Source organism: Sorex araneus, chromosome 1 (assembly GCF_027595985.1).
Source record: "Sorex araneus isolate mSorAra2 chromosome 1, mSorAra2.pri, whole genome shotgun sequence".
Classification (NCBI taxonomy): domain Eukaryota; kingdom Metazoa; phylum Chordata; class Mammalia; order Eulipotyphla; family Soricidae; genus Sorex; species Sorex araneus.
This window is the reverse complement of record NC_073302.1, coordinates 291,842,136-291,865,226: the sequence shown is the minus strand read 5'-3', so window position 1 is coordinate 291,865,226 and position 23,091 is coordinate 291,842,136. Positions and strand designations below refer to the sequence as shown.

Genomic DNA, 23,091 nt, shown 5'->3' with positions numbered 1-23,091 from the left:
GTGACACGCCGCAGCCATGCAGTACTGTGATGTACATGCGGACACGTGGGTCAGGGCAGGGTTCAGACTCGAAGCCACTCTGGCTTCGGGCCTGCAAGGCAGGTGCCTCCACGGGGCCAGAGCCTAACTTTCATTGATTTATTTGGCTTTTTGGGTCACACCCGGCGATGCTCAGAGCTTACTCCTGGCTCCGCACTCAGGGATGGCTCCTGGGGGAACATGTCGGGTACTAAGGGTAGAATCCGGGTTGGCCTCGTGTAAGGGGAACGCCCTCCCCTCTGTACTATCACTCCAGACCACAGTCTCTTAGTTGAATCACCGTGAGATACAGTTACAAAGCTTTCATGTTTGGGTTTCAGTCATACAATGACTGAACACCCATCCCTCCACGAGTGCACATTCCCCTCCACCAATGACCACCAGTATTCCCCCCAACCCCAACCCTCCCCCTGCCTCTTTGGAAGGCAGTTTCCCCCATATCAGAGCCTAACTTTTTTTTTTCTTTTTTGCTTTTTGGGTCATACCCGGCGATGCACAGGGGTTACTCCTGGCTCTGCATTCAAGACTTATTCCTGGTGGGGCTCAGGGGACCCTATGAGATGCTGGAAAACAAACCTGGGTTGGCCACCTGCAAGGCAAACGCCCTCCTACCCAGGGTCTAACTTCTAAAGGGGCAAAAGCAGGGGCTAGGGGCTGGAGCGATAGCACAACGGGGAGGGCGTTTGCCTTGTACACAGCCAACCAGGGTTCGATTCCCAGTATCCCATATGATCCTTGAGCACTGCCAGGAGTGATTCCTGAGTGCAGAGCCAGGAGTAACCCCTGTGCATTGCTGGGTGTGACACCCCCCCAAAAAAAAAGTAAAAAAAAAAAAGCAGGGGCTAGAGAGAGAGAGAGAGAGAGAGGTGGTGGGGAGGACACTTGCCTTACAAGCAGCTGCCCAGGGGCCCAATCTCTGGCACCCCAAATGCTCCCTTGAGCCCCACCTGGAGCAATCCCTGAGCACAGAGCCAAGAGTCAGCCCTATGGACCACTGGAGTGGGCCCCAAACAAAAATAAGCCGAGATAGGGGGCATCAACCCCGATGGCCCCGGGGCGGTCGCTTCTGTCTAAGTAACACAGGCCTCGTGAACCCCCACCACCCGACCCCTCCTGGCAGCGCTGCGCTCGGGGGTGGCGCCCCAGACCCGCTGGGCACCCGTGCCCCCCGGCACAGCCACAGCCCCGCCAGCCATCTCAGGGCCCTGGGCACCAGCACCCCCACACGCTCTCCAGCACAAACGCTCCGTGTCGGGAACACACGGTCCCTCGCCTCTGCCTCATTCCTGTGCAAGTTGGGGCGGGGAGAGGAGGCGGGGCCCATCCCAGCGGCCTGCGACTGAGGCCACCCACCCCAGACTCGCCCACGGGAAGTACAGCCTGTGGACGGCCATTTCAATTTCCAAACAGAAAGTTGTGAACTTTTGCTCATAATAGGCAGAATCTGGAAACAACCCGAGTGCCCGAGAACAGACGATGGTTAAAGAAACTTTGGTACATCTACACAATGGAATACTATGTAGCTGTTAGGAAAGATGAAGTCTTGAAATCGGCTTGTAAGTGGATGGACATGGAGAGTACCATGCTAAGTGAAATGAGTCAGAAAGAGAGGGACAGACATAGGAGGACTGCACTCATTTGTGGAGTGTAGGGTAGCATCACATGAGGCTGACACCCAAGGACAGTAGAGACAAGGCCAGGAATATTTTCCATGGTTGGTGTATCATTTAAGGAACACCCAATACAAAGCAACAATGCGTTCCCTCTTCCACTGACCGGAGGCCGTGCCCGGAGGTAAGATTAGGCTGAAATCCCTTCTCACCTTGACCACTCCATCGAAGCCAGGGATTGTGTTAACCTTCGCATTCTTGGCCAATAATTTGCTTTCAATCTTGTCGCCCATGGCCTGAATGGCGTGCGTGTCAGGCCCGATGAAAGTGACGTCTTCCGCTGCCTGCGGAGAAATGCACAGGCTTGAGTCCCGGTTTCCACAGAAAGCAAAAGCTTTATGCATCTCTACTAATTACTCACACGTCCTGAGCTGAAAATTAAGCATCTTCAGCACCCCATATGGCCCCCTGAGCACAGCCAGGAGTAAACCCTAAGCAATGGTAGGTTTGGCCCCAAAACAGAAACAAACAGATAAAAACCTAGGCAGGTAAGTGAGAAAGGCACACTGAGCCCATCCACCTCCGAGGAAGCCTCCGGCCCACCATCCCCAGGGTCTCCCAGAGCAAAGGGCCGAGAGTCCCTTCTGTGGCCACAGACACTGACCAAGTGCTTTGCTTTTGTTCAGCGGAAATCAGCGAAACCCAGAGGCCCTGAGCAGTGGACCAGCCGCCCCAAGACAGCAGCCAGGGAGCTCAACCCCGGGCCACTGATGTGGGTGGCACTGCCACCCGGACACATGACAGTGCCGCCCCCAGCAAGTGTCCTGACTAACGTGTGCAAACACTGCGGCCACGTGTGCGGCCACCAGGAGCTCCACAGCCAGGTGGGGGCCCCCGGGGAGCACCCCTGCCAACCGAGTAGTCGGCACAGCTGCTGCAACAGGAGGGGCGGGAGGACCGAGCTGACGAGCACCCGGCCCTGCCGCACACGGGAACCAGCACTTCCCCCCCCCCCCCAGGCTCCAGCTCCTCCCTCCACCATCCTACCCCGCCCCGTCCTGCAGCCCCGGAACCGCGGGAGACCGTCAGGGTGAGCCCGCCAGCTCTTTCCAGATCCTCACTCCCCGCGCGCAGATGGAGGAGTGTTTGCCACACGCTGCTCCAAATGCCACCCTGCCGGACAGCTGCGGCCGCGTCATGGGTGCGCCCACACGGAGGGCTGGAGGAAGGCTGGAAATGCAGCCACCAAGCTCACACTGACAGGAGGAGCCCAGTGACCAGACGCCGCTGACTGACCACTCTTCTCCCCGTGCCCTAATCCGAGGAAAGCCGGCTGCCCGGAACTGCAGAATCACCAAGAAGGCCAGCTGGGCATTAGCGACTGTTCTGTCCCGTCCCCCAAAAGCCCACCACCGGCGGCCATCTGAGTGACCAGGTGTTCCAGGGGTCCGTCTCCTTTTCACCCAGCTGTGCTGGTACCACGAGCACCCGGCCCTGGGTGAGGGAATTAAACGCAACTGAAGCACAATGGAAGGTGGCAGCCCAGCTCCTCCCCTTCAGAATCCCCTGACCGAGAGGACGCCAGGGGCAGGGTGGACCGCAGGCACAGTGGGGCCCGCAGAGGACAGAGCAAATTTCCAAGGGCCTCCGGTTCCTTTGTTCGGTTCGGTTCGGTGTGGTTTTTTGGGCCCCACCCGCCCATGCTCAGGGGTTCCTCCTGCCAACAGACTCAGGAATCACCCCTGGCTGTGCTCATGGGACCACATGGGATGCCGGGGATCAAACCTGGGTCAGCCTCGTGCAAGGCAGACACTTTCCCCCACTGAGCATGCTCTCGCTCTGGCCCCTGGGCCTCAAGTTTTAACCAGTCTTCTGAGTGCTCTGGAGATGAATGTTAGCACTTATCCGCCTGCTGACACTCATTGTTTATCATGGCCCCTAATCACTTAACATGAGAGACTAATTAAAATTCAATTCTTAAAAATATGCTTTTCATAGTCCCTTTAAATTAAACATAAATGGCAAATATGATACCTGAATGCAATGTCTTGTGATGGTGAGGAAAAAGTGGGCAGTTTTCATCCTCACTTGGAAAACATTTCAACAGCAGTAGAGACACAGCAAAGAAGTTATGAAAAGCTACAGAATCACAAAACTTAGGGTTGCAATTACAGATCCCTTTCATTTTCTAGATCCTGTGATTTCATAGTTCCAGGGAGATTTTAATAGGAGTGGGGACATGGGCTGGGGTTAGGGAAGGAATGAGATTTAATTTACAATCGGCTTTATTTTTGGCATAAAGGTCAGAAATAATCATCGCTTGTAAGAATTCAGATGTACGTAACATCGTTTGTTCTCGGCAGCACCAGCCCGGTTAGTAAACCGCTGTACTCTGAATTGCTGCTTTTCTCTCTTAATTGCAGACTTTCCGGTCAGCGTGGGAGAGCGGGGACAAGAGCCATCGCTGCCGGAGGGCCGCTGACACGCCTGCCCCGAGGACCTGGGTTCTGGGCGTGAACAGATCCCTCGTGGCAGGGAAAAAGGCCCGTCTGAGGGCGGGTGCCGTGACGTGGGCACTCGGCAGGAGCAGCGTGGGTAAGGAAGGAGCTGGGTGCTGTCGCATGAGCACAGGGCAGCAGGGGCGATGGGCGTGGCAACGAGGCACGAAAGGAGAGGAGAGACCAGAGGGGTGCCCGGGCCTTAGCATGGCGGGCAGGGTGCTGCCAACCTGAGTCTGATGCCAGGAGCCCCCAGGGGCCCGGAGTCCTGCCAGGAGTGGTCTGAGAGCAGAGCGGGGGGAGGGGGGGGAAGCCCTGCGCAGGGCTGGGGGAGGGCCGGAAACAAACAGAAAACAAAGAACAGGAGACGTGCTGCGGTCAAGGGCTTCTGAAGGAGCCGTTTCCGGAGCTCTCATCCCAACTTCCCGACACGCGCCAGGCTGGGTGTCAGGTGCCTGCCGGGGCCCGCACCAAGAGAACAGGCTGGAATAGAAACTGAGCCAGGGAGAGCGTCCACGGCGAAATTCCGCACATTGTTTTTGTAGGGGAGAGAAATGAGGACTGAAATGAAGTCACCGGAGAGAGAGAGATGCGAGAGAAGGAGGGCCGGGGACAGGAGATCAGAACTGCGGCCCGCAGGAGATCAGAACCACGGCCCGGCCCGCCGTCTCAGGCCCGGCTGGAACCCGGGTGGGAAGAAGCGGCAGAAAGCAAGGAAGGAATGGAAACTAGGAAAATAGACGTGCTCAGAAATGAGGTCGCAGGCCTCGGTGGAGAATGGACACAACAAGACTCACCCCAGAAACAAAGGGCCACTTGGGGCAGGAGCCCCAGCACAGTGGGGAGGGCATTTGCCTGGCACGCAGCCAACTGGAGTCTGATCCCTGGCATCCCATATTGTTCCCCGAGCACTACCAGCAGTGATTCCTGAGCACAGAGCCAGGAGGAAGCCCTGAGCACTGCCGAGGGTAGCCCCAAAACAAAACTAACAAAAAAAAAAAAGGGTAACTAAAGGGAACATATATAACATACATAAGATGTTACATGTTATATATATTTTCGCAGTTGGGCATTTGCCTTTCATGCGGCCAACCCGAATTCAATTCTTCCGCCCCTCTTGGAGAGCCCGGCAAGCTACCGAGAGTATCGAGCCCACGCAGCAGAGCCTGGCAAGCTCCCCGTGCTTATTGGATATGCCAAAGACAGTAACAATAAGTCTCTCAATGAGAGATGTTACTGGTGCCTGCTCGAACAAATCAATGAGCAACGAGATGACAGTGACAGTGACCCATACCATATGTAACATGTAATACAGGTTGTATAATCTGTGTTCTTGTGTATGTACATGCATGTATATACCTGCTTTATCATATACATGATAATGTCTATATATTTTCATGCATGATAATACCTCAAGAAATGGAAGGTAAAAAAGAAGAAGCTTCTTCTTCTTTTTTTTTTTTTTTTGCTTTTTGGGTCATACCCGGTGATGCACAGATTCTGCACTTAGGAATTACTCCTGGCGGTGCTCATGGAACCATATGGGATGCTAGGAATCGAACCTGGGTCAGCTGCATGCAAGGCAAATGCCCTCCCCACTGTGCTATCGCTCCAGCCCCAGGAAAAAGCTTATTAAAATGTTAAATATACCAAAACAAAAAGCTAAGGAAAAAATACCCATGTGGGGCTGGAGTGATAGTACAGCAGGTCGGGCTCTTGCCCTACACATGCAGCCAGCCAGGGTTCGATTCCTCAGCATTCCCTGGGCACTGCCAGGAGTGATCCCTGAGCACAGAGCCAGAGTAAGCCCTGAGCACTGCTGGAGGTGACCCCCCCAAAAAAGGAATAAAAATTACAAATGCTAAATATAACGACGACTATCCAATATATGGATCAGAGAAGTCTTTGAAGAAAACTAAATCAAAGAAAAATAGTAAAAACTATCAAGAAGACTTAAAAAGACTTGAAAATTCTATAAAAGGATTACCTGAGAGTCAGAGAGACGGTGCGTGGGGTAGGAACACTTGCCGAGCAGCTGGCCCACGCCCTCCTGAGAGAGCCCTGAACATTACTGGGTACACCCCCAAGGCCCCAAAGGCAGGGGCCCTAGCTGAGTGATCCTGGGAAATTCAACCCTCATTGACTGGGGTATGTTCTAGCAACATTCCTTTAAGGGGAAATGTAATTTCTAGCAATGAGAAGCTAGTATTACCAGCAATCTTTCTGGATTTTTTTTTAATTAAAATATGAGCCAGATTTACAGCTGTACAACACTGGCTTGTAGGTGAAAAGAACAGAGAAAATAAACCGGTGACCAGGGGGTTCAAAGGACTGTGGGGGGTCGGGAAGGGCAGTGGCTGGCTCCGAGAGAGTTCACAACCAAAACACCAACCCAAAGGATGGTGAGCAGTCAGGATTCACCCTGGGCATCACTGGGTGTGGCCCCCAAAGCCCAAACAAACAAACAAAACCACGAACCCCCTTTCCTAGTGAACTCTGCAGATTCAGGACCCGGAGTTCCTTTTGGTTCTCCCTGCGCGTGTCTGATACACACTTAGCAGCAAAGAGGCACCAAAACCTCCAGCCCTGAAAACTGCCTGCAACCCAAAACTCCAGGCCCAAAACCCCACTCGTGAGCTGTCTCATGTACACGCCCCTCTGCGTGAGAGTGATTTCCCAGAAGGACCCCAGAAGGGCTGCGGGCAGACTCGGAGCTCCGTGTGTGTGTGTGTGTGTGTGCATTTGTGTGCATATGTGTGTGCATGTGTGTGTGTGTGTGTGAGAGCACGCATGTGCATGCTTATCTGGAAGTCTCTCTGTATAGCCTCTGGCAAAGTGGGCAGCCTGTCTACACAACTTACTCTGAGTAAGAATATTAAAATATTTGACAGTGATGGGGAAGACTGATAAAGCCTTTGTGCACGCAAACTGCAAAACGTCATGAAATCTAACTTCTAAACCATACTGTCCACTGTGGGTGCTGGGCTTGGTTAACTAAGAACTCCATCTTCGGGGCCGAAGCAACAGGACAACGGGGAGGGCGTCTGCCTGCATGCGTCCAACCTGGGTTCTATCCCCAGCATCCCATATGGTACCCATGCACTGCCAGGAGTAACTCCTGAATGCAGAGCTGGGAGGAACCCCTGAGCTTCACCGAGTTTGACGCAGAGAGGAAGGAAGGAAGGAAGGAAGGAAGGAAGGAAGGAAGGAAGGAAGGAAGGAAGGAAGGAAGGAAGGAAGGAAGGAAGGAAGGAAGGAAGGAAGGAAGGAAGGAAGAAGGAAGGAAGGAAGGAAGGTGTTAGGGCGCGGATCGAGATCTCCGTATAACGACAAAGAGACTCCAGAGACTGCAAACAGCAAGCAGGGTTTATTGTAAGACTGGCTAGCCAGGGTCCAGCCGCCTACACGGACACGCAGGTCCAGCAGGTTGGGCAAAAGACCCCGAGCTTCTCCAAAGGAGATCTTATATAGGCCTTCCCCGGCCGTTACAGCAGAGCCCGCGCATTTCATAGCCAATAGATTTGTAATATTGCAAACTTTCTTAACCAATCCATTTAAAAGGACATCACTCCTTAGCCTATGGTTTTAGAGATCAGTATTCGCGCCAATATTCAGGAATGTCCCGGTTCTGGGGGCAGTCCTGGGTCTTGTGATACGGGTCATGTGATATGGGTCTGGTTATCTGGTCTGACCACCACCCTTCTTGCGAACCGGGGTGCCTGTATCTGAATTCCTTGCTCAGGGGCAGAAAATCAAGTTATTCTAGAATGCGGGCTCCTGTAAAAAGAGTCTTAAGAAAGCTAAATAGATTCTTGTGGTCTGTCCTGGGCTAGATCCCCATAGAAGGAAGGAAGGAAGGAAGGAAGGAAGGAAGGAAGGAAGGAAGGAAGGAAGGAAGGAAGGAAGGAAGGAAGGAAGGGAGGGAGGGAGGGAGGGAGGGAGGGAGGGAGGAAGGAAGGAAGGAAGGAAGGGGGAGGGAGGGAGGGAGGGAGGGAGGAAGGAAGGAAGGAAGGAAGGAAGGAAGGAAGGAAGGAAGGAAGGAAGGAAGGAAGGGAGGGAGGGAGGGAGGGAGGGAGGGAGGGAGGGAGGGAGGGAGGGAGGAAGGAAGGAAGGAAGGAAGGAAGGGGGAGGGAGGGAGGGAGGGAGGGAGGGAGGGAGGGAGGGAGGGAGGGAGGGAGGGAGGGAGGGAGGAAGAAGAAAGAAAGAAATTCGCCTTGTCTTTCAGCATTGCTGGATCTGGCTTTCATGCTGTCTAATGTACGTCTTGTACCTACTTGACAACACGTAGCTGAGCAATATTGATGACTTCCAGATGAGAGCCGCAGACAGTATTTAATAAGGAAAAAAGAGGTGGCGACTTTCTCCCACTCTTACAATCCGCACAAGTCAGGCTGCAAGCAAGGAGAACTCTTTGCTTTCCACACTTAACAGGCAAACAAAACGCCTTCCCCTGCTAATATGTGGCGTTTCTATTTGCTGGCTACCATGAAATCAGGAATGTGTTAACCGACTTTTGTTAAACGTGGCTTCCACTGAGGAGGCGAGTCAGAGAAGGATGTGGGTGCTTATCATTTCACACAAACTGCTCGAGTAAACACTATAAATATGTGAACTTTGTACTCTGGGAGCAAACTTCTCAAAGGGAAGAGGGAAATCTTTTTTGAACTCTGGGGACTATATCCGTCAATTCATTCCAGAAATGCTCTTCCCACTTTCAAGACCGAGATGCGGGTTTGCTGGTGTGGCCTTCGAGGATCAATTTCCATTTCCCTCTTATCTGCACTGGTATCTACTTCCAGGGTCTAAAGGACAGTAAGAAGAAAGCAGGCGGCTGCCTGGTTAAGTTGTGACACTCTATACCCTAAAAAGAGATGTGTCCCCATTAACCTGCGTGGCGGTTAACCTTTCCTCCCCGGGGAAATGTAGATGCAGTCACATTTCCAGCTGAAAGCCTCCCTCGCCCTCGCCAGTGTGTGAGGATGCAAATGAGGCGCTGGCTCTCTCGGAGCCGGGAGGTGTTCTGTGAGCAAACAGAAAGTTTCCAGGATTAGTTCCACCGATTGCCTTTATCATGTAAAATCTTAGCCGAGTAGGGCTGGCAGGAATCAAAGACAAGCAAGCCAGCACCGGGAGAGAAGGAACTCAATAGCTTCTTAAGCAACAACACTGAGAAAATTAGAGTTAACTAGGAAGTCAGGCTCTGGGAGAAAGTTCAGCCAGTCTCCTGAAAGAATTTCTAAAGTTAACACAGAACACTGAAAAAATACACCACCAAAATATTGACAATCAGTTAAGGACACTGATTTTCCTCAGATTAAAACTGACTCTGTTAAGCTGTCTCAGAAGTTGGGATTTTTTTCAAGAGGGGAAGTTTGCTCTGGTTTAGAATACACTAATGATAATGCTGCGATGGAAGGCACACAGATCTTTAAGTTTTTCTTTAAATGAATCTCTTCAGGGGCCGGAGCGATAGCACAGCGGGTAGGGCGTTTGCCTTGCACGCGGCCGACCCGGGTTCGATCCCCGGCATCCCATATGGTCCCCCAAGCACCGCCAGGAGTAGTTCCTGAGTGCAAAGCCAGGAGTAACCCCTGAGCATCGCTGGGTGTGACCCAAAAAGCAAAAAAAAAAAAAAAAAAAAAAAAAAAAAAAAAAAAAAAAAAAAAAATGAATCTCTTCAGGAGGCAAGAGGCTTCCTTTAAATTGGGACGGAAAGATGAGGTCCTGTAAGCCAGTCCCAGGAAGTTAGCAAAGCACTCCTTCTCTTCTCTTGTACTTAGATGATTTCAGTTCCCCACCATGTGGATATTTATTTATTTATTTATTTATTTATTTATTTATTTATTGCTTTTTTTGGGTCACACCCGGCAATGCACAGGGGTTACTCCTGGCTCTGCACTCAGGAATTACTCCTGGCAGTGCTCAGGGGACCATATGGGATGCTGGGATTCAAACCTAGGTTGGCCACGTGCAAGGCAAACGCCCTACCCGCTGTGCTATTGCTCCAGCCCCCCATGTGGATATTTTAAATTGCTTTCCTCTCTCCTTGGTCCAATTATTCTTTCTCTCTCATGAACCAAAAAGTCAGTCTTTTGAGATTACAAATTGTTTCTCGACTTCAATATAGAAAAGACCTTATAATAGCAGTGAAAAATACTCCCAAAAGCCTGAGGGGGCGCTAAATAGTGCCCAGGGCCCAGTGTACCCCACCCCCATGATGGTCCATGACTGCATGTGTGCGCATGTGCGTGCATGTGCATGTGAGTGTGTGTGTATGTGTGTGCGTGCGTGTCTTCTAGTTACCACAGACACCTGTGTGTGAGCACCATGCTCAGAGTGGCCCCCCCCCAGCATCACAGGTGAGGATGAGGCACAGAAACCACGGGATCTCCAGGGAGCACCACAACCACACGTGTGTGTGATCCCAGCTGAATGAAGGGATGAACGAACAAACAAATGAATAAATGAATGAATGAATGAATGAGACACACTGAAGAAGTTCACTGCAGGCCCCAACCCAGTCACTGCCGACACTTCTCCAGACGGTGATGAGTGCTCGCGAGCTGCTGGGCTAAGTGTGCTCATCTGTATGGGTCTAAATAAAATAGACACGCGCTGTTCAAAATAGCTGGTTTCTATGGCAACCACCCAGGATGGTGTCGCAGGTCATCCAGAGACGGCACACAGCATCCCCCCCCACCACCACCCTGAGGTCCGCCCCATGAATAGGAGCGGACTCGAAATAGCCCTGGCTCCCGGGCCGGCCGCCCGGCAGACCGCAGGCGCTTCTCTCCCAGACTCTGACTTGCCCAAGAACTCCTTCTCCCTGCGGTGGGCACAGCTGGCAAGGGCAGGGCCTGGGGAACGGGCGGCGGCGTGCCTGCCTTTCACGCGTGAGGACCTCGATTCAATGCCCCACACCACAAAGGAGGGGGGAAATGCAAGAAACTCTGATTCCATCCTCCCCAGCTCTCGCTGCATCCCAGCGGTAATCCCTACTCAGTATGCTTTAGCCATGAGTGACCAACGCATGAGAATTTGGGGGCAAAAAGCGAGAAGGGGCCCCGTGAGAGCCCCTATGTGCCAGCTCCATGGCCTAGAACCCCCAGGCCCAACAACGGCCCAGCTGGCCCTGGAAGAGCAAATGCCTAGTTCAAGTCTGATTCAAGGCTACAGCAAGAGTGTTTGTGCAGGCGGTCGACCTGGGTTCGATCACCAATACCCCATATGGCCCCCTCAGTACCACCAGGAGTGATCTCTGAGCACAGAGTCAGGAGTAAGCCCTGAGTGTTGCCAGGTGTGGCAAAAAACAAACAAAAAGCCTAAAAAAGCAGCCAAACAAACTTAAAAGCCTAATTCAACTCTTCCGGGAAGACTGAAGCTCACCAGTCTAATCTCACACGAGCTACTACAGTTCATAAGTGCCTTCATGTTTGGTGGTTTCTCAGCCATGTGTGGACGGATGGTTTGGGCTCTGAAAATAATTCCTCCACTGTGTTTCTGGGTCTGTCTGTCCAGACACGGAGCGGTTTCACACATACATCCAGACCTGAGGGTAATTCACTCTCTCCCTCATCCACCTGGACAGCTTCTAAAAGCTAGACGTCAGAAGAGCACCTCTCACTGTTCCAATCACGCACAGTTCCCGCGTTCGTGTTGGTAAGTCAGGCTCTCTGGGCAAGACCGCAGCCCTTCCCTCCCCACGCACGTCGGGCTGTGTCCTTCCCACCCGAGCCACGGGCTGGCGGCCACCTGGCCAGCTCTGATGGAGTATCTGACCCCAGCAGAGAGGCCTTGGGCGCGACAGGAAGCCAGGCTGGGCTCCATCCCTACCTCACCTGCCACTGGAGCAGACACACAGATGCCGGGGGCTCCTGTCCTGGGGGCCGGAGAGGCGGCTCCGGGGGCAGAAGCCATCCTGACTCGGGTATGCCCCAGCCGGAGGGACCGGAAGGAGGGCAGCAGGAGGTGCTTTACAGGACCCTCAGTGAGGACTGGGGCCCGGGAGTGGGAGGGGTGGCAGGAGGCATCTTTCAGTGCCTGCCTCCCTCCCTTCGCTCCTCCTCCCTTCCTTCCCTCTCCCTTCCTCCTTCCTCCCTCCCACCCTTCCTTCCTCCCTTCCTTCCCCTGGCACCCAACCGAGGGCTGGTGTTCCTGCAAGGAGTCCACGGCTGAGCCTGGAAGGCTGCGAGAACTAGCACTGGGGACTCAGCATCAGCCACAGTCCCACAAGGCAGCGATTTACTGCTAAGAGGGCACACTGCGCAGGATACCCGGGTTCATCTGTAACCTGGCTGAGACCACCACTGGCGTAAGTTCTGGGAAGGCCTGTAAAAGCAGAAGAATAAGCGACAGTGCAAGGCCATAAGAGGCAAAGCACCCAAACGGGGGCAAAGGAAGTCGGGTAGCACAAGCTGAGTTTACGGGCAAGGGGTGCAAGGAAGGAATAAACCACCCAGGGGGAAAAAAAAAACAATAAAAAAGCACAACCCTAGGGTCCAGGGAGGGGCCAACCCAAGGCAGGAAGGTCCGAACCCAAGTAAGGGGATAAAAGGGGACGTCTGCAGGGAGATGGGGTCGCCCTCGGTGCAGGGGACCCTGCCGACCAGTAAGTGTGCTTGGCTCGAATAAAGAGCTTCTTAGCTCGCACTTATGACTCTGTCTCCTTCCTTGGGTCACAGACGCCAACAGAGACCTCCAGCCTCCAGGAGCACAGAGACAGTGACAGCGACAGAGACAGAGGAGTTCAGACAGGAGACAGAGGTGGGCTCTCGGGGAAGGACAGGGGAGACGTCCGCCTGAAGGGATGCGAGGGGGGGGAGAGGCCACCGCGTGAGACCAGCAGGAAGTGGGTGGGCACAGCCATGAGATCCCCTTCCTGGAAGACCCCTTAGGGTCTCCTCCTGCCCCACGCCTCATCTCCATCTGAATACTCCCCGGGGATGGAGAGGTAAGACTGGTTGGTCCCCAGCACTGCATGCACCAGAGTGCCCATCCCTGGCATGCACGCACCGGAGTGCCCGTCCCTGGCAGGCACGCACCGGAGTGCCCATCCCTGGCAGGCACGCACCGGAGTGCCCATCCCTGGCAGGCATGCACCGGAGTGCCCATCCCTGGCAGGCATGCACCGGAGTGCCCATCCCTGGCATGCATGTACCGGAGTGCCCATCCCTGGCATGCATGTACCAGAGTGCCCGGCCCAACCCTCGGCACTGCGTGCAGTGCAGAGGAACCACCCAATTTGGTCCTGGGGCTGCATATCATCAGAGCACCCTCCACCATCCCTGGCAGTGCACAAGGCCCCTAGGCCCTGCCAGGAGTATTCCTCAAAGTCCCGAGCACCGAGGAACCTCAGCACCTCTCAGGCCCCCCGACTCCTCCCTCAACTCCCCAGGACTGCGTCCCCCCCTCCCCCGACCCCCGAGGACAGGAACTACGTCCGGCAGCACCTGCTCCCTCAGGCCCTCCGCCACGCACAGCCACGCTCGTGGGTCAAGCACGAATTCTGGATTGCCAGACTCAGACACCAGCCCCTCACCCGGCTCAGACACCAGCCCCTGCCCGGCTCAGACACCAGCCCCTCGCCCGACTCAGACACCAGCCCCCTGCCCGACTCAGACACGACACCAGCCCCATGCCCAACTCAGACACCAGCCCCTGCCCGACTCAGACACCAGCCCCTGCCCGACTCGGACACCAGCCCCTCCCCAACTCAGACACCAGCCCCCTGCCCGACTCAGACACCAGCAGGGGCCCAGCCAGAGGCAGGAGTGCCTTCCAGGGACTCCAGGGGGCACCCTCCCCTCTCCCCTCTCCCCTCTCTCTGTCCTCAATGAAAGGCTTTAGGTGCTCAGGGCTTACTCCTGTCAGTGCTGGGGGCTGGGGGGTAACGCTATGGGGTCCGGGGGCTGGAACCTGGTGTGGCCGCAAGCAAGGCGAAGCACCCGACCTGTCCAGTCCCTACTTTCCTGTTTTGCAGATGTACCTTCCTTCTTGCAAATCTTGCTGTTTGTTTTTGAAAAATACCTCGCTGGAGGTTTAGTCATCTTTCCAGTAAAATACAGATTTATCAACTTCCTCTTATGCCTGGGAAAAAGAGCATCAAAGACAGGGTGGAGGTTCTTCAGTGGAAGAGGACTCAGACATAGCTCAGCAGTGTAAGGCTTGGGCCAGCCCCCACCACCACCGAAAGGAGGGAAAGCCAAAAAGAGCAAGACAAAAGTCACTTTCAGCAGCTCAAAAATGATGCTTGAGATTAGCCTCCGTGCATATGTCCTGCGGCATAGCTGCCGTCTTTATTTGCACTGCCAGCGCTATTTACACACTGTTATTGCCGTAGGGTACAAAAAAATTTTAGGGTTGGGGCTGGGTCACCCCCAGCTGTGCGCAGACATCGCTCCGGGTGGCCCTGGGGGGAGGGGGGCGGCGCCAAGCTTAGCACCTTAAACCCCTGCATAGTCTCTCCAGACCAGAACACATTTGTATTATTATGCAAATTTCAATATTAAAAAAAAAAAAACAGCCATAGAGGACCAGAGAGCTCTTACAGGGGAACCATGGACCAGCACAGGCAGGTGTGGCCCAAATCCCTTACCGCTAAGGAAAAAAAAAAAAAAAAACTAAACTTTAACATTGGGAAAATGTGTTTAGATCTTGTACCTAAAAACATATATGTATTTTTAAATAACCAGGCATTGGAATGGGGTTCAAAGAAAAATATTATCTAAAACAGAAATTCCCTATCTTAAAAAAAATAAATTAAAAATGATGCCACCTTTGCATCTGCCCCCGACACCCCGCTGAATTGGGGGTGTCCTGCAGGATTTAGCAACAGGAGCCCATGCAGAGGCCGCCTGAGCAAGCTGGCTTTCAAAATTCTTACAAACCCATTTGGGGGCTGCCAGTAGGTGGCAAATTAAAGCCTTATGCACTCAGAAGCAAATAATTTGAAAAATGTACAGGGGCAATGAACCCTGAAGTTATCAGGCATCAAAATGACTATAAAGGTGGTTTGACTCGAAGACCTAAATCTTCTAACTTTGCAACTATTTTCTAAAAAAGGTGTAAGACCTGCTAGCTGGGCCTGGGATGAAGGCGTGGCTTACCAGGTGCCACAAAGCTCTTCAGTTCATGCACAGTTTCTGGTCTGGATCTTTTAAGTTAAATCAACACCCAGGTCAGTGGACGAGACAGAATTTTCAAACAAATTTAATAACCCAATGATTTCCTGGTAACAAAACTGTTGCCTAAAGCGTTTTATAGATATTCAGACAACAACAACAATGAAAAGAAAATCTGGATTAAACTCCAATATGACCCTATTGAAAAAACTCATCTGAAAAGTGTTGCTGAAAGTCCTAAACCTTGCTGAAAATAAAATTCTACCTTTACTATAAGTACCAACATTCAAACAGAAAATAGAGATGTTCTTTCGTGCAAAGCAAAACCTGAAGTTGGATTTTATAGACACTTTATATAAAGAAACTAATTAGACGCACGCTTACATTTTTAAGTGACTAGAAAAATAAAATGTAATCAGCGGGATGGGAATTATTTTCTTTCATCTTTTTTTAGTTCTGAGCATGACAGAAGTTATTTTTACAGGCTCTTCTTGAAAGAACTGACTTCTTTATTTTTACGTTTTTACATTTTTAGATCTTAAAATGTTTTGGAAATGGTAAAAAAAAAAAAAAAGAAGGGATAATCAATTTTCTTTTTCAACAGGGGGCCCAGCAAGACTGTCTTTGCCATGCCTCAAATGGACAACTTCCTCCCTTAATGGGAGCACGGCCACGGCAGCATCCTCTTAAGACGCAGGTTCAGATATTTTTTAAATTAATTTTTGTACTCAAAAGAATTTAAGATGCTTGTGAAATCTGTAAGAGCCAGAGGAGAGAGAAACATCGGATATTGCCTTGTGCATCTGAAGTCTGGAAGACGGAGTCTTTTCTAGTTAAGCGCTCATTCTCAGAGTCAAGTTGCTGGGAATGAAGGGAGTCTGCAAAATGAAACGACTATTTCAACCGTAGAAGCTGACAGTGGTTACATATGCTTGGACCCTCTACAACCATGATCAGAACACTGGGCGATTAATCAACATGTTAACACTTCCCATCTGTACAGCAGCGCCAGACAACACTTACTGTCACCTGACAAGCTGCTTAGCGCTGCAAAATTTGATAATTCATGTCTGACCAAATTTTACTGACTTGGAAGAAAATAAAACACCAATTAAAAGCAGATGTCACCTTTAATTCTAACAGGCTGACAAACTTAGGATTTTTTTTTTTACCTAATCCAGAGACAGAACATGTGCGGAGGACAGTTTGGACAGTTAAAATATTCAAAGTTACAGATATTCCCCGCCCCCACCCCGGCAAGTGATATTCCAGAACTTAATCCTGCGGGCAGTTCATCTGGCGAGTCTCCAGAAAGAATAATTCCAAGGAGCCATCTAGAAGGGAAATTTATTGTTACTTTTTTTTTTTTTGGCCAAGGCTACAAAATACTGATCAGAACAGATAACTAAATTTAGATTCAGGCGTCTCGTATTTAGCTACACCTCTCCTTCTCCCCCCCCAAAAAAAAAAAAAAAACCCCACACTGTACCACGGTGCTCCTCCATTAAAAACTAGCCAGGAAGGGGCCCAGAGGCTTCCTAAACCACGCCGGAGACTCAGACGGCGAGCTTGCTGTGCTCCCCAGCTCTGTCCATGCAAGAAGTGACTCAGAGCCAGTGCCCAATTTCAAACGCTTCATGACATCAGGTTCCCGTCCAGCAGGGGAACCCCGGCCCTGCGGGCGAGCCCACACTCCAGCCCCCGTGCGGCCCCTGCGTCCCGGGGTTACAGCACCGGGGTCGGTTCTGGTCTCCTCAGGGAAGTACAGGGGCGACCAGACTCAGGAGCAATTTTATTTGCGGGTGGGCTGCAGGGGCCGGACGTGCCCGGGGTCACTCCTGGCGGTACTCGGCAGCCGTACTCCGGGCTGCTGTGCTGGGCCTGAACCCGGCCGGGCCCCTGGCCTTGCAGGCGAGGGCACGTGCCTGAGCCGCCGTGCAAGCCCCCGGGCCCGGGATTTCCTCGAGCCGGCGGCAGAAGCCCAGGAGAAGGGAAAACTTCTTTCCCACCTCCTGCAGGAGGGGCTGTCGGGGCTCGGGCCGGGCGGGAGGCGTGCAGGCCGGCCAGACAAAGGGCGGGAGCGGATTATCTCTGCATATCCGCAGCCCGGGTGCATATCCGGGGCCCATTCACGGCCTTTTCCTCTGAGCCATTCTCTTTCTAATCTCACCGGCCCGCGCCCCTTCCCGCCCTTGGCGGCCGAGCACGCGGCCCGGGGCCTGCCCAGATTTCTAATGATCTCCGCGGGCTCGGAGAGAGGCCCGGACAAGCTGGTAGCAATCAGGCGCAGGGGGGAAAGGAATCCCAAAAGGAATCGCCCAGACCCCCCCGTCCAATAATGGGGTCCCCGGGAGCCCCCGGGCCTGCCGGGCCCTTTGCCTGGGCGGGTTCATTGCATAACAATCAGCCGGGGCTTAAGTGCTCCCCGGAGGGCCAGCCGCCGGGGGACCGCCCGCAGTGCTCGGCCGCCTGAGGGCCGAGAGTGGGTCCGGAAGAAAGGGCCGGGGGCAGGTGAAAGAGAAAGGTGGTCTCAGGCCGGGGCCTCGGGGGGCGGCCCACCTGTAACGCCTTTCCCAAGCTCATCCCGGCCCGCTCCCTGGCTTCATGCATTGCTAATCAGAGACCCACTGGCAGCTTCAGAAGCCGCTGAAAGGCCTGGCAGGGCTTTTGCTTTCAATTCTGCTCCTGTTTACTTCCAATATATATTCATCAGGCTTTGGGGCTTCTCCTGAACGCCGGCGGCCGAGGGGCCCTGAGATGTAAATCACAGACGGTGCTGAAACCTGGCCGGCCACGCTAATGAGCGCGGCGAAGGCGGGTGGCGGCTGGACCTTGGCCGGCGGTGACCTGGCTACTTAACCCTGCGAGTGCCAGGAGCCGCCGGCCTGGGCTATGGCCATGAGGCCGCCCTGCCACCACGCACGATGCCCCGAAGACCCTTAGCCCACTGACATGACTACGTAATGCACACGTGGGTCGGCTTGGGGCAAGATGTGAGTCTGAACACTGCCACGGTTTCAAACAGGCTCCTGGGGGTGAAAATAAGACCTGGCTGGAAAGGAAGGAAGGAAGGAAGGAAGGAAGGAAGGAAGGAAGGAAGGAAGGAAGGAAGGAAGGAAGGAAGGAAGGAAGGAAGGAAGGAAGGAAGGAAGGAAGGGAGAAAGAAAGAGGAAAGAAAGGAAAAAAGAAAGAAGGAAGCAACCTATGGGCTTCTTCATTAATTCAGCCAACACATCTTAGAGTCCATGATCTATATAGCACTTCTGGGGGCATGGCAAGACTGAAAAGCCCCCACCGCCTGAAGAGAAAAAGGTCTCTAAACCCAACACTGTCTGACACCTGTAATTCCAGTAAATTGGCAGAGCCGGGGCTACCCTAGGGTCCTGGGAGAGGCAGGAACCACCACACCTGGCCCTGAGCACAGCGCCCAGAGGAACCCCTGAGCAGCCCCAGGCGTGTCACCCCTTCCTAAGCGGGGAAGCAGCTGAACTCAGCGGGTGAGTTGGAAGATCGGGGCAGGGCCGGGGCGGGGCTGGCTGGGTCCTGGGTTCCCTCCCAGCACCCACGCAATACTAATCTGAGCCAAGGAAATGGTTCCGTGGGCCGGGCCGGGGGCACGCGTTGTTGTGTTTATTCCTGGGTCACACCCAGCGATGCCCCGAGGTTACTCCTGGCTCCACACTCAGGAATCACTCCTGGTGGTGCTGGGGGACTCTACAGGATTCCGAGATGGAACCCGGGTCAGCGACAGGGAAGGTAGATGTGCCATCACTCGGGCCCTTGAGAGCACTCTACATGGAGAAGCCTGGGCCTGATCCCCCATCTGCAGGGTCCCCAGGTACCACCAGGAGTGGCCCTCCACCCCCTGGGGCTAAGAGTGCACCGCAGAGGATGATGGCTCTGAAGGATCTGTGAGAGGGGTCCAGGGCCTAAACTCCCTCTGTCTGTCTAAAAGGTTCTTTCTCCACGAACTCCTCGCTTTAAGGCCACCCTCTCAGACCTCCCTGTGTCACCTTGTGTCAAGTGGTGCCTCGGTCACCTTATGGCACAGTTTCTGCGATTGGGAGGCCCAGCACCAATTCAGTTAAAAAAATCTAATAAAAAAAATAGGCATTGCAAGCAGCTCTTGCTTATATCGATCAAAATTTACCACATTAAAATAAAAACCTGGGCTGGAGTGATAGCACAGTGGGTAGGGCATTTGCCTTGCACACGGTCAACCCGGGTTCAATTCCCAACATCCCATATGGTCCCCTGAGCACCGCCAGGAGTAATTTCTGAGTGCAGAGCCAGGAGTAACCCCTGTGCATCGCCGGGTGTGATCCAAAAAGCAAAAAAAAAAAAAAAAACTTCCCATGTTTGTTCATTTTAAAAGGATGAAAGAGGGGCCAGAGAGATTTTATCCCTAGTAGCCCATAAGGACCCCCAAGCACAGCCAGGAGTGATTCCTGAGAGCAGAGCCAGGAGTAACGTCTGAGCACCAAAACACACACAAACACACACACACACACACACACACACACACACACAAACAAAACCCAGACCACAAGAATGAATCAATCTTCACAGTTAACACAGATAAGCAAGCGTGGACATGCCTGACATTTGGGAGATCCCTTACATTTGGCTTATCAGGGGACAGTCGGACTCCAGTGTCTGCCCCTGACTTCGATCTCTTAGACCACATGACCCGGGTCTCTGCGAGAAGACGCCAGTGCACCCCTTTGGGTCCCCGAGCCCAGTGGGAGTGAGCACTGAGCCCTGAGCACCGCTGACGTGGCCTGATAAGAACAGCGACAGCAACCAGCACCGCGCCAAGCTCTCTGAGGGCCTTGAGAAGCAGAGAGACAGAAGAAGCACGGGCTCCCCTGGCTGGGCCCCCCTCGGCCCCTCAAGTGCCCCTCACGGGGCTCACCCGGGGCTGCCTTATTCACGAGCTTCCTCCCTACCTCCTCGACAATCAGGCCGTCAGCCATTCATTCTCCCTGTTCTCCGTGTAGTTAATATAACTAGTATCTACCTACCCAGGCTCTGGCACCTTCCCACTTGCATCAGAAGGCAACACGCCAGTAACGCATATAAACGAAGTAACAATCTCATTATGTTCAGGTCCGATCCCCAGCACCCCTTTGGGTCCCCGAGCCCAGTGGGAGTGAGCACTGAGCCCTGAGCACCGCTGACGTGGCCTGATAAGAACAGCGACAGCAACCAGCACCGCGCCAAGCTCTCTGAGGGCCTTGAGAAGCAGAAGAAGGGGCTGTAGTCTCCTGGGCTGACTCGGGGTGGGCGAGAGGCGCTGCCCCTGGTGTCCGTCACCCAGGTGGGGATCCTTACTCCAGGGCCTGAGCTTAGTGACATCGCAAGGCGACTTCTTTTTACGGTGACCATTCGGGAGTTGAGAAGGCCAGACGAAGACCAGCGGGGAAAGTTCATGTTGCTACACTGGAGTTTTTGGGGGGCTCAGGGCCACACCCAGGTGCCCGGGACACCAGGCACCACTGAGGCTGGAGCTCGGGCTGAGGCGCAGAGCCTCCATACTAGCCCTCTGGGCCAAAATTAATGTTTCTGATAACACAGTTCAACACTGGGTGTGGTTTTGGTTTTGTTCTATTTGGGGTTTTGTTTTTGTTTTCTTTCGTTTTTTGGCTTTTGGGTCACACCCGGCCGATGTTCAGGGATTACACCTGGCCCTGCACTCAGAAATTATTTCTGGTGGTGCTCAGGGTAATATTCAAGAATGAAAATAAAACACTTTTCTCTTCCTTTGGTTAGGAAAGTCTCAAGTCTAAAGGATGATGTACAACAAAAACAAAGCATTTTGGTAAAAAGGAACACAGAAAAGACACTGAAATTCCCCAAAGCTGAATGGACAAGAGGACTTCAAGTGTCTGACATTTATTTAATATATGAGCCAAGACAGTCACCACTGACTCCAACATACCTTCAGTAGAAATTCAGCCTCCAAGAAAAATTACAGGGGCTGGAGCAATAGCACAGTGGGGAGGGCATTTGTCTTGCACATGGCTGGCCCGGGTTCAATTCCCAGCATCCCATGTGGTCCCCTAAGCACCGCCAGGAGTAATTCCTGAGTGCATAAGCCAGGAATAACCCCTGAGCAATGCTGGGTGTGACCCAAAAAGAAAAAAGAAAAAAATTATAATATAGAATATACACACATACTTCTGAGTCCTATGAGTTTCCTTTCATGGATTTTCTTTTCTTAATAAAAAAAAAATTTCTAATAGGATCAAAACACAGACCAGGGCCAGGACGGAGCCGAGTGCAGAGTGCTTGCCCTGCATGTCAAGGCCCCGACTCCTATTTTCCAGCACGAAGGGGGCAGGGAGGAGGCACATTACAGCAGAAAAAATTCCCGCTGTTCACTGCAGATTCAGCAATTATTTTAAACCCAATTCAAATGTAGAGCAACAAACTACAAGGCTTCTAGTATTTTGTCATTATGTAACATCCACCAGTGAGCATCGCTTCCATAAATAAAATATTGCTAAGAAATGCAGCATACCAGGGCCAAAGAGATAGCGCAGCAGGGAGAGAGCTGGCCCGGGGTCGACACCCGGCCCCCAGGATGGTCCCCCAGGCCCCACCAGGAGTGATCCCCGAGTGCACAGCCAGAAGTGAGCTCTGAGCACTGCCAGGAATGGCCCAAAAGGCAAAAAATAAGTAAATAAAGGAGAAGAAATATCAAAGGTTTTCATTTCTGTTCAACCCTACTAGGCAACCAGCATGTAAAGACCTGAATGCATCGGGAGAACAACGTACATGCACACACCCACAAGTGTGCGTGCACACACTCACAGCGGAAGCGTGCAGCAAGTGTGCACGCACAGACCCTCTCCGCAACAGGCATGGCACATCCTTCGTGCCAGCGTGATGCCAAGAGGAAGCTGGCAGCAGTGCCGCGCGTAAGGTCCAGTCCAAAAACAAAGCCCAGCAATCTTCGCGTTATTTCTGCCTTTTTACCCGTTTTAGAAAGCATGCACTTAGAAGTGTAATTTTAGAACCTTCGGGCAATAGGAATCATTCACTAAATGTGACAGTGATAATTAATGGTACGTTTTAATTCAACAGGATCCTCCGTCTATTACCTACAGTAGGACACACACGAAAATATTCTTTCCTGTTGCATTCTAAGTTTAGCCGTGACATACAAGGAAACGGATGAAAGGACATTTTGAGGCCAGAGATAGATCTTCGGGTGAGGCTGGAGTACAGGCTGCTGAGGACCCTAGCAGAGAGCACAGAAAAAGTCAACAAGGATTCACTGTAAGAGGCCACAAGCTCCTCTCAGGAGAAATCAGCACTTTCCCAGGAAAAGAAAGGCTGACACGGGACAGTCTTGCTACGTTTCATTCCAGGATTCCAACTTTCAATTCAGCAACTTCTCATACAAAAGCAGAAACAAACACGTATGGAAGTTTGAGTAGTGGCGGGGGGGCTTGAGTGACAGGACAGCAGGGAGGACCCCCGCCTGGCACGCGGCCGACCCAGGTTCAACCCCCAGCACTCCATAGGGTCCCCTGAGCCCCAGAGCGATCCTGAGCACAGAGTCAGGAGTAACCCCTGAGCACCACTGCCTATAGCCTCAAATCCAAGTAATAATAATGATGGTGATAAAATTAGAATTTAAAAATATCAAGGGCTAGAGAGACAGGACGGGGTTCAGATGCTTGCCTTGCATGCAGCTGACCCACGCTCAATTCCCAGCGTCCGAGCCCTCAAAGAGTAATCTCTGAACAGTCAGGAGTAAGCACAACCAAGTATGGCCCCCCAAACAAAAACAGAAAAGGCCATTTCAGGGGCCGG

At 52.7% G+C, this 23,091-nt stretch overlaps 1 protein-coding gene across 1 annotated transcript in view; it reads right to left on the bottom strand.

The window, feature by feature from the left end:
* PCCA (propionyl-CoA carboxylase subunit alpha) overlaps window positions 1–23,091 on the bottom strand; it is a 275,284-nt gene that overhangs the window by 200,323 nt on the left and 51,870 nt on the right. The window contains exon 7 of the mRNA XM_055119924.1: window positions 1,862–1,993. Coding sequence (XP_054975899.1) covers window positions 1,862–1,993 — 132 coding nt within the window. The remainder of the gene's footprint in view (window positions 1–1,861; window positions 1,994–23,091) is intronic.